Source organism: Arctopsyche grandis, chromosome 1 (genome assembly GCF_051622035.1).
Source record: "Arctopsyche grandis isolate Sample6627 chromosome 1, ASM5162203v2, whole genome shotgun sequence".
Taxonomy (NCBI): Eukaryota; Metazoa; Arthropoda; class Insecta; order Trichoptera; family Hydropsychidae; genus Arctopsyche; species Arctopsyche grandis.
In genome coordinates, this window is record NC_135355.1 from 19,046,639 (window position 1) to 19,058,355 (window position 11,717).

An 11,717-nucleotide genomic window follows, 5' to 3' on the forward strand; every position below is an offset into this window, starting at 1 on the left:
GAGATCGCGAATCAACTTCCATCGCGCAACGTGTCCGAGATTCGGAGCCATTTGCCGCTTCATCTCCCCCTTGCCGATCCGTCATTCGATATTCCCGGTACAGTGGATATGGTGATAGGCAGCGACGCCTATCATGCGATGTTACGCAATGGCAAACGTACCATTTTAGTTCCCTCCAAGTCACGCGGTGACAGAGGAGGACGCATCGCGATGATGAATACAGCTTTCGGCTGGATATTGGGCGGCTCTCTAGAAGCGCCCACAGTTTCAAGCGATTCTCGGAATTGCCATCACACAACGGGTCGTGATCCGTTATCTTGTTTTGGCGCGAGACGTCCAGTCAAGACAGTTACGCGTCCCCTGGACGAATCGCGTATTTCCGCGGTACGAAGATTCCGCTTGCCGAAGCGCAATGTACCCGCGCCCTTTAACCCTCACATCTTTCGACCTTCCCAACCCAGCTCCCATAACTCCTGGCCAGTTCCTAGTTGGCGCACCACTAGTTGCGCAACAGCAGGAGGATCTGGTCGATCAACCCGGAGCGAGGGTGCTACCGCACCAGCACATGCAGCAGCGGCCCCTGGCAGACAGGGGCACAGGAGTAGGTCCTACTACTCCTCCATCAGCAACACCAAGCGAGCAGTCCGGCGAGTAGCTCGACTGCCAGTCAAGCAGCACTCAGTGAATTTGTGCAACGGTGTGGCGAACGTTCATAACGTCCCACATTAAAGTTGGCGCGTTGTTTGTATCTGTGTTGTGGATTCAGTTTATGTGTTTTAACTTAAGTTTTTGAGTTGCTTTTCTTTTATGCTTCTCTTGTTGGTTTGATTGGTGCTTTGTAATAGAGCTATCAGGATAGATTGGGACATATAACGATTGAACAATATTGTTACCTAGCATTGGTGTTGGTTATTTGTTGGTGTTTTGGTTGTTTGTTTGTCTATTTTTTGTTTGTTTCTTGCCGGCTTAGTCAGCTGCTTATGTAGGATGGGAAATTGACGATGGACTAATGTTATTTTGTTTGCTGACTGGGTTATTTGTTGTGTTGTTTTTTGTTTTTTTGTTATTTTTTTGCTTATTTGCTTGGTTTTTGTGTATTTCATTAGTCGCTTGTGCACCATTAATTCTTATTTGTTTTGGAATTCGATCCTCTGACTTCCAACGGGGGGAGTATGTTCCGACCAAGTCTTCATGGTCAGCTTTCGTGGCGTTACGACCAAAGGAGCCGTTTTGGAGGGAGATCGGCGCCGAGCGCGCGTCCCCGCCTCCTATTCGTTTTCCGCTTCGGTCGAGTGAACATCTCTGTTCGCTACCGAGTTTGTTCCCACCACCGAGTCCCGATCAGCTCAGCCTGGATCGGCAGACGATACTGGAAGTACAGCTTCAGTATACGTCCGGTGAGAAGTGAGGAAATCCTGGTCTTTCTTCGTCGAAGTCAGATCACGTAGTCACGTGAGGAGTGAGGTTATCATAACCTCTCGAACACGTGCGCGCTAATTTCACGACGGACTCCCCCCCCCCCCCCACTGCTTATTCTCTGTATTTATACATATATAAAATACAGTCACCATACAAACAGAATTACAACCTGTTTTTATTATTATACAATTTCCCCCCTTTTTCCACATCACGCATCCCACGCACATTACGAAGGAGAAAGGGACATAGCAGAGCAGCCGACATCAGCAGAGACCAGACCACCGACGACGAAGGAAGGCACCTTGAGGAAACCAGCCCCGCCCACGCTTACCACTAGCTATCTCAGAAAACCGACTTCGGGGGTGCTCTCGAGTTGAACATCCCTGGAGTCTGTACAAGTTCTTTTATTTATTACGGACGGTGCTGCATTAATTATTTATTTATTTATATAATTAACGTTTAACGTAACTGATTAAGAATTATGGTTACAAAATAATATTACACTTAGCGCTTGTATACGATTTTTTTTACGAATTCTTCAAATCTACTGATCTAGGCCAGTACAGACTAATTAACTTACATTTAAACATATGTTTCAAATTCATTTCAATGAATTATATAAAATGTAATTTAAAACACGTGTCTGTCTATCTATAATACATACATCATAATATGATACACATATTATATACATATGATAATTTTGAAAAAGTTTTAAGCTTGTATCATATTACCATTTGTTTTTAAATATGATCAATTTAAGTAGAATGTAACAATATTTGTTATCGTTTCTTAGAAGTCTCTGCAAAATAATAAACATTAAATTCTGTTGATTTATTTTTGTTTTCCAAAAGTCAAAGGTTAACATGTTTATCTTTTGCTTAAGTCACTGCTATTTTTATGTCAGGAGTCGATAATTAACGGTATCGAATATTTATATACATCATGTGATCATTAGAGACCGGACCCACTTAAAGCTATGAGAGGTATTTTGAATGTGAGTAGATTTAAGAGTATTGGAAGTATGTTAGATTAATTGGGATGGATGAGTATTAGAATGGATGAGTTAATTAGATGGATGAGTCTAAATATTAGTACATTGTCTTTTGTTTATAAGTTAGATCATAAGTTATTAGCCTAAGTACTTTGATGATTATATAATAAGGAATAAAAATAAACATAGTTTTTTAAAACATACCTCTTCTATAATTTGTATATAAAATTATTATTTTGAATAAAAATACTAGTAATTTTTTTTTACTACCACCATCTATGTTTAATACTAAAAACTGGATAGACGTCAGGCACTTTTAACGGCACGGGTTAACAATTCCGTGGTAGCCAAGCGCTCCGGAAAGCCCTAGAAGCATCAGCCGCTGAAAGACCGAGACGAGGATTCTAATCAGGAACCTAACGACAAATACAAGACATCTCAGGTCAGGCAATTCGTTCCCTTTGACCCCCACCACGGAACGAACGCACCTGGAAGAACGGATAACGTATTCCTTTCCGCCACCTGCTCTCTCAACGCGAGATCAGTGTAAGCGCGAGTTATAGGCTGAAGATAACCCTCTACCATTGTACTCATGTACTCGCAAATTCGTCATTTCTACGACGCCATCATATGACTCCTTCGTTGTCACATGATTAATATAAAGAACAAACGACTAACCAGTAGAGATAAGACACACCTAATTTTATGAATGCACCATTGATTAATGAAACTCGTATGAATTACTAATTATTGATTTCTGACGCACATTGATTATGAATAAAACCATTATATCCACCACACCCATTCACCGACTAACCAAGATTGTACAACACGTGTCTTCAACACATTCTTTGTTTGCTAAAGAGTATATAAACTCAATATTGTTAGAATTTAAGTCAGTCCGTTATCAACTCTTGTACCGAATACTAAAATAAATTGTTTTTTTATTCAAACCGTTCGTCTGCAATTCTTTATTCGCGCGTAAATACGTCTGTTACACATTAAAAAAAAGCCGGCTTTCGGTTTTTTGAAAAATGAAAAAAAAAAAAAAGCAGGCTTTTCGGTTTCGGTTTAAACCGGCTTGGAAGCCCTAGTTTGTTATATATTCAAGAGGTATTGTCAAGGGTTGACACTAACATAAAATATGGCAGAATTTATTTTCTTTTGGTTTTACAGTGTGCATGTAATTAGAAAAACGGTTTTTTATCCCTGTGGTGCGTTTTACAACATTACGATTATTGCCATTAAAATCTTGAAATAAATTCACATATGTACATACATATATTCGTCTTACAAACTTTGCATTCAACATGAAGAAACCTATCTTTTTCCAAAGCATAATTATTATGTTTATGGCGATAATAATAAAAACATCGAATGGACGTAAGTATAAAATAGTTTTAGTATGATTTCAACACCACCAAACAATTAATTAATTAGATAATATTGTAGAAATATTGTGCACTACTCCATCAAATCAATCTGGAGTTTGTGTTTTGGCAAATGCATGTCCGCATTTAGATAAAATAATGATGAGCCGTACTAGGACTCGCGAAGAAGTACAACTCCTTCAACGCTCAATATGTGGAACTCAGAATGGACTTTTGAAAACGTGTTGCGAGAATCCCACTAAACTTTTGCGTAAGTATATTTAAACAATATTTTTTTACATAATAGTCTATTTTTCATTTTAAAATATTACACTATTAAATTAATTAAATACTTACGGGCCCTATTAAAAAGTTTTACTTGAACCCAATGGAAAGGACTTGTATAAACAAATTTCATAGAATTTGAAAAAAATATTAGCATATTTAATGCTAAATTAGGTTAAATTTCATTATTGCGGGCTAACTACCTCCGAATTGGTTGTTAATTTATAGCCTCACGGAATCTTTTGTGATATTTACATAGAGCAGCAGGATGTACATACATATGTTTATATAAATAAGTCGATTTAGATAAAACAAAAAAACATCAATAAATTTAATGAAATTTCATAAACAATTTCAACAAGTCTTTTAATCGGGGCTTCGAAACGCTATTTTTTCATTCCAGTTCAAGTAAAAGAAAATACATATCGATTTGGTTTCGGTTTTCGGTTTTTAGTTCAGCTCCGAGTGATGAATTTTAGATTTTTTGTAAAATATTTTTTATTTGTATTCAAAATTTATTTTTTACCATAATTTAGTACCATAAAATATTTTACCAATGTTTATGGTGCACCGCATAGTATAGCCGTAAATTTTAAAAATTAAATATTATAATTATGAGAAATATGTCGAGATGCGTCACACGAACGTGAAAGATTTCTTTGCATTGAATTTGACACACATATTTCAAATAAAAAAAACAGCGTCGATTTGGTGTTTCCGTTAATGACTAATGCAGGGCTAATGCATTAATTCAACGAAGGTAAATTTACATAGATGGGACCAGTAGCCCAGAGCATCGCAACTCGAGTGACGCGGCATTTTTGGTGCCGCGAGCATCACTTCGATCTAACGCGTGTGAGGGAGAAAACCGATGCTAGTTAACGTTTTGTCACCTATGTATGTACGGACTAGCTAACGTATGCTGATGAAGTACATATTTATGTTCGTAGTTGACAAACTCTACGAGTCATAAGTCATGACTCATAACTCATAAACAATGTGTGCCGCGAATATCAAGAGGTTACGTGGTTCTGCAGTAGCGTACAAAATATCGAAATAAAAATTAAATTATATTTTTTCGGTTCGGTTTCATAAAAAACTAACGGTTATTCCGGTTTTAGGTTTTTGGTTCAGTTCTCGCTCAAAGCCCCACTTTAAATAACGCATTTGTATTTAATAGATTTTTTTATATTGAAAATTTAATTTAATTGATTATTATTTAATATTATTCAATAATATTTAATTATTTAAAAATTAAATAAAATTTTCTTTTCAAATAAAAAAATCTCTTGAAATACATACATATCTATATAAATAAATTTCGAAAAGTTTTTAATGTTTGTTTATTTTTAAAATTTTAATTATGTTCTTAAGGGGGGGGAGGGGGCGGTGGACCCACAGATCTACTACTAATGTTTTATATAATTTAAAATTATTATTAAAAATTTCAGCTTCGTATGTTTCTGTGTGTAAACGTAACAATCCTCAAATTAATAAATGTTTTCAAGAACATATAAACAGTATAATGTCACTGATGTCGAAAGGTTAGTAAATGTACATACATATATGGTATCGGATTTTGAACCTAGTTTACCCATTTATAAAAATCTAATAATTAATGTTTACTAATTATATTTAATAATTAATGATTACTAATTATATCTAATAATTATTGATTACTAATTTTATTTAATAATTATTTTATTAATAATAATTCAATTATTAATGAATAATAATGATTTAAAAATTAATCCATAACAGTAATTTCTGAGTGGAAAGATTATGAAAATAATAAAAATCTCGTAAAAAGAAAACATTCGTGCAATAATATTTGCGCAGTTTTCTGTACGCCGTATTTTCGTCCGCAGGGAGAACCGCACACGCAATTTTCGTAGCGGCGGTTATCCTGTTAGCGATTCAATTTTTCGACGTAACACGTATACCGTAGAGATCGTATGCATGTGGTTTATTTTTTCTTAGAAATGGTCATTTTTTTAGAAAAACCATTATTGTTCAAAGCAAGAGGTTAAAATAAGCTTGTATAAAAATATGAACTTTCTATGAAATTGATAATAGAGCATGTAGGGGAAACCTTGTGTAGCCGATATCTGATAATATGTTTACATGTTTTAGGTGATTTCGAAAATGGTATAATGCAAATTGAGCCAACATACATTGCAAGTCTTATTGACGGAAATTTTTTAAAAGAAATTGGTATGAAATTATCAATATTGAATGTATCAATGACTGGATTGTCAAAGTTTATAGCACATGACACAACGTAAGAGCATATTAATACCAAATAATTTTTCTAAAAATTTGTATATTCAACTTAAACATGTACGTGTACATATGTATATACGGTTCATACGGAACGTGTACATATGTACTTATGTTTTATGTACATTATACATACATTTATTTATTTAATTTATTATTATTTTAAAATAATAACAACAATAAAATGACCAGTGGGACCTGACAGGTTGCCCCAAAGCGTCACACCGGTCTTAATACATACATACATTTGTATGTGTAAAGAAGTTTGAAAAAATGGCTAAAATTGAAGTATGTCTAAAATATATACATACGTATGTACACATATATTTTTGTATTTCAGGGTGAATTTGACGGAAAAAAAATTTATTGTCAATGGAAATTTTTCACACATTGAATTGGCCGGAATAATGAAATTAGTTATTCCATCATTTCCATACTTTACTCCAATTGGTCAGGTTACTGGAATTTATGGTGATTTTTTGTTAAAATTAAAAAATATTTAAAATAAAATAACATCAGATCGCTTTCTTCAACAAATAAAACTTAATTTCAGACGCAACAGCTAAATTTATAATAGATTACAAATTAAACACGATAGGAAACAACACTTATATGGCATTTACGAAAGTTGATACAAAATTGACAATAAAAGAAATTGAGAATCATCTGAACCTAGGTTTCATGTCTCAAACATTCCAAATATGTAAGTTATTACTATGTACATATATAATATTTTAAATATATAATGTAATGTGATATTAAACATCTGACATCACAATTGATTTTCTATTATTGTTTTTAGCTGAAGAACAATTTTTCAGAGAAATAGCACCTGCTTGGGAGAGAGAGTTTTCATCTACTGTTTTGACCGCTGCTAACAATTTTGTTTCTCAATATACGTATGATCAATTACTTCCAGAAGCATGATATGTTTATTTGTTCATGTATTATTCATTATTAAATGTGATGTATGAGTGGAATTTTGATATTCTCTCTTCCATTTGGACCTCGCAGGGATGTTTTGTTTTTGCAGCTGTTCTTATATGTATGTATATTGGTGCTTTCTGTAAGTGCCAGACATTCCCTACTTTGTATTTTATAACTTGACTAGCTTTATTACCCGGCTTTGTCCGGGGTGAATAAAAAAAAAAATATTTTTTTTTTAAATAAATAAATAAAAAAAAATTTAAAAAAAATATATAAAAATATATTTATTTATTTTATTAGGATCGGCGCCCCCGACAGGGGGCCTATGGGTGCTACGCCCCCTTTGGTGGGACCCCATGGGGGCTGCGCCCCCTCGTCGGGGCGCCATGGGGGCTGTGCCCCCTTCGGTGGAGCCCTATGGGGGCTGCGCCCCCTCCGGCGGTTCCCTATGGGGGCTGCGCCCTCTTCAGCTGGGCCCCATGGGGGATGTGCCCCCGGCGGGGCCCCATCTGGCTGACCCCCTGCGCAAAAAAAAAATCGAACGTGTTTTTCCCACCCAACCTACGACGGACCCAACCAATGACCACCCAAACACCCACTGGCACATACATACATACATACATACATACATAACCCAAACATTAGTATTTTATATATATATAGATATTTTTACTTTATCTGCTACTATTATAATGCGTATTAGTTTTTTTTCTTCTCTTATTTTTATTTTCATTTTTAAATTAATCATGCATGTTCAGACTACTTGTCTGATGGTCGGCTTTCGTGGCCTTACGACCCACGATTTGGCTGATGTTTTTTGATGCTGGCCACCATCGGCTAGCACACACAGTAGTTGTTCGATAACGGGCGCCGCGTAAACACTGGGTGTTTACGCGAAGTATACATATATGTGGTTGTCCTGTTATACATCATGTCATAACAGGACAAAATAAGCACAATATTTTGGCGTACGACCACTTACTTACATGTGGATTTAAGTATTATTGAAAAAAAAACTAGCAAAATTCACCACCCATTAAAGGGGTGCGTCCAAACGCGATGAAGATTTCGAAAAATACGCTGGTACTCCAGTAAGATTGCTAAAAAAAATTCGTGCTTGCTGGTTTCGCGACGCGGATTAAAAAAACCCCAAAACCTTTCAAAAACTTAACCCCCTAATTCGTAACGAAAAACATTAACCTGTTGACAATGCATCGATACATCGGTTGTTTCATCTGCCATAACAGCTAGATAAGTTGCTTTTTTTTATTTCAGCACTTATTTGTTCCCTACACACGTTCAAAATACAATCTAAAAGTTCATTTTGAATAGTTTTTGATGTCCCTTTAAAAACCGAAGAAGTTTGAAGATGTTTTTTTAAAGAATCGTCGAAATTTTGTGAATATTCTAGAAGCCCCCGAAAAACTCCTGGATTTTTTGAATTATCTGTTTCATTGGCATTTCAAATTTACCGCAAAATATAACGCAATCAATAATTTTAAATAAAACATCCCGATTTTTTTTTGACGTTTTCGTTATGCTTATCTATTTCCCGCCGACAAGCTTCGCTTAAATGGGTTTTTATGTTAGCCGATCCCAAAATCGTGAGATTACACACATTTTTTAAGTGTTCGACAAGTGTTTTTTAATTTTATCGTTTAAATGTTTTAAGTCAATAACTCCTGTTTTCGTCCAAGATGCTTCGCCTGGCGACTCGCCTCCAAACAAAAGACACGGATAACAAAATAACGCGTTTTTTTCTGTACATCCCGTTAACCAATTGTATTTTTTATAAATGTCTGGATTAAATTTTCGCGAGTAACTAAAAGATCTACTAGTTGCAGGCTGTGAAATAATTAAATTGGGCGTGAGGCAGCCTAATGCTTTTATAGCGACTTTTTCGGTAAGTTCTAGTCGCCAAAAGTGCAAATTTTGTAAATATTTTACTGAATTCTTTTTTTCTTCCATTTTTAAAAGAAAAAAAGTCTTAATATATTTAAATAAAAATTACGAGAAAAAGTTAAACAGATTTGAAAAAAGTTTGCTGTTATCAAAATGAAAACGACTTACCGAAGTTTTGATGAGGGATCGTACACAACCAATTAAGAGTAACGAAAACGAATAAAGCTGTGATCGTGCGATTCAACTAATCAAATGTAAGATCAAGCGCGCGAAATCTTACACAAACTGACAGATTTTATTTTATTTTACATATATACCAGGAAGGCCTTACAGGAAAATCCCAATGCGCCTTCCTGGCCAATTACAAATACAAATGCAGCATTTTTTATTATAATTCGTTGAATTGCGAGACACTGAAAAAACTCGCAAATTAACGAGACATCTATGAATTGTACATAAATTCTTATTGTACATCCATCAAATTTCAAATAGTGGTGACATAGTAGGTAGGAAGGATTTTTAGCCAATTTTTTTTTCCGGGAACCGTTTCAACAATGAAATCAGAGAAAATTGGCAAACTCTGATAGGAAACGATCAACCTGGAGTCACAAATCCAGGTCTGACCAACAGCATACTCTGAAAAATTCATTTTCATTCAGGGATAGAACCCGGCACCTTCTTGACGTTAAGCAGAAGCTTAACGTCCGAGCTATGCTGCTGGCTTGATGAATGATGAATTAGATGAATGTCGTTTAACAGGCGAAGGCTGCCGACTATCCAGCCCAAAACGGCAGAGTGAGTGAAAGAGAAAGAGCTATCTGCAGTTTCAAATAGCTCTTTCTCTTTCTCGTTCCGAAACTCCGGGCTGCGTGGCGGTCAGGGCGGCGCTGTAAAACTTTACAGCCAGTACAGCAACATTTTAATTCATCTGTCACCATACAAGTTAGTGGGGTCTTCGAAACGGTCAACATTACTTACAATATCACCCTTTTGGATATGGGTGATATTGTAAGTAATATTTACTCTGTCGAAGGCCCCAATAGTTCATTCATCCAACTAATAAAAAAAATATCATTAATAAATAAAATATTAAATGTATAATTAAACATATATTTTAGAATTTTATAGGAGGGCCTGCAGCCCAACATCCCATTAGGACGAGCCGCCACTGATTATTAGTCACATTGCGATCGCCCAAAAGACATTTTTTGCCATGAAAATCACGAATGATGGACTTTTCAGCTGCCAGATGTTCCGTTATAGAGATTTTAGTGACTTTTGGGCGAGCGCTTTGTGACCAATAATCACCGAACCATAAAAACTACCTACCTACCGAATTATCGAATTACAACGTACTACCAAGCCTTAGCCCCCCTTTTTACGGACAGGATGGATTAGAACAGCACCGTGCCTGCGCCGGTTACTAGGTGCTGTGTTGTATGGATGGGTATGCAACGTTTCAGACGGGCTGGATGAATCCTAACCGGTGGAATTCGTAATTCTTATTCAAATTCGTACGTTTTTATTCGAATTCGTACGTTTTTATTAGAATTCGTACGTTTTTATTCGAATTCGTACGTTCTAATTCGAATTCATAAGCTGTACTTAGAATTCGTATGTTGTTATTCGAATTACAAATTCACTGACATTTTTTCATCGAAATACTGATTGATTTGTAGGAATCCCGTTTCATCCTAAAGGACATATCGCATCGCGTACTTATTCATTATCGATTAAGAAAAAAATATTTATTATACACACTATATTAAACTACAAAATTATGTTACTATAATAAAGCCATCATTAACTATTACAATATTTAAACATTAGTAACTTCCACAAGAATCAATTTTAAAGCCGACATTTAAATATTTAGTTCATTGTTTGTAGTTTTGAACGTCGATTTCTGAATTTCCTTCAGTGCCAACAAGATATACGCGTGCATTTAGTGACACCTGTGGCAGAGGTTCTCGACCGCTGTTCCATCAGTACATAGAACACTACATACATCTCGATATTTCATTAATTTAAAATACTACTATAATTGAAGACATTATATATTAATTCTTTCTGATAATATTTTTTTTATTTTTTATTTTTATTTATTACATACATATTTTTCACATACATATATACAAATATACCAGGAAGGCATAACAGGTAAACCCCAAATGCGCCTTCCTGGTCCACATAATTATTACATAGATACATGTAAATCTAAATATCTGACATCTATGTTCAGTGTACATATACATATTACAAACATCGTATTAATACGATAAATAACGATGAATAACTTTCATGTAACAATACGAATTTTTATATTCGATAAACAACCACAGAGACATCTATGGTGAGCAATATGGCGAAACCTAAGATATAACAATAACTAAAGGTTCGCAACAGAAAATTGGGAAGGAAACGCCAATTTTACAGGAATCGTTTCAATGAAAATCAGAAAAATTGGCAAATTCTGATAAGAAACGATCGACCTAGATAAATCAAGGTCTGGCCAGCAACGAGACTTAGCGGGGAATCGA

The 11,717-nt window shown here is 35.3% G+C and overlaps 1 protein-coding gene across 4 annotated transcripts; it reads left to right on the plus strand.

The window, feature by feature from the left end:
• Positions 1 to 2,355: 2,355 nt before the first annotated feature.
• On the plus strand, positions 2,356 to 11,252 carry LOC143912254 (uncharacterized). Of its 4 annotated transcripts, none has more exons than XM_077431533.1 (8): positions 2,356 to 2,416; positions 3,590 to 3,796; positions 3,866 to 4,054; positions 5,520 to 5,612; positions 6,202 to 6,349; positions 6,689 to 6,819; positions 6,902 to 7,051; positions 7,151 to 7,520. In XM_077431533.1, the coding sequence occupies exons 2-8, from the start codon at positions 3,724 to 3,726 to the stop codon at positions 7,273 to 7,275; spliced, it is 909 nt and encodes a 302-aa protein (XP_077287659.1). In that variant the 5' UTR covers positions 2,356 to 2,416; positions 3,590 to 3,723; the 3' UTR covers positions 7,276 to 7,520. The 4 variants fall into 4 exon arrangements, 1 of the variants encoding a protein (XP_077287659.1); XR_013260622.1 differs by lacking the exon at positions 2,356 to 2,416 and adding an exon at positions 11,068 to 11,252 and having other exon boundaries at positions 3,516 to 3,796; positions 7,151 to 7,393; XR_013260624.1 differs by lacking the exon at positions 2,356 to 2,416 and adding an exon at positions 8,551 to 8,801 and having other exon boundaries at positions 3,516 to 3,796; positions 7,151 to 7,393.
• The last annotated feature ends 465 nt before the right edge of the window (positions 11,253 to 11,717 follow it).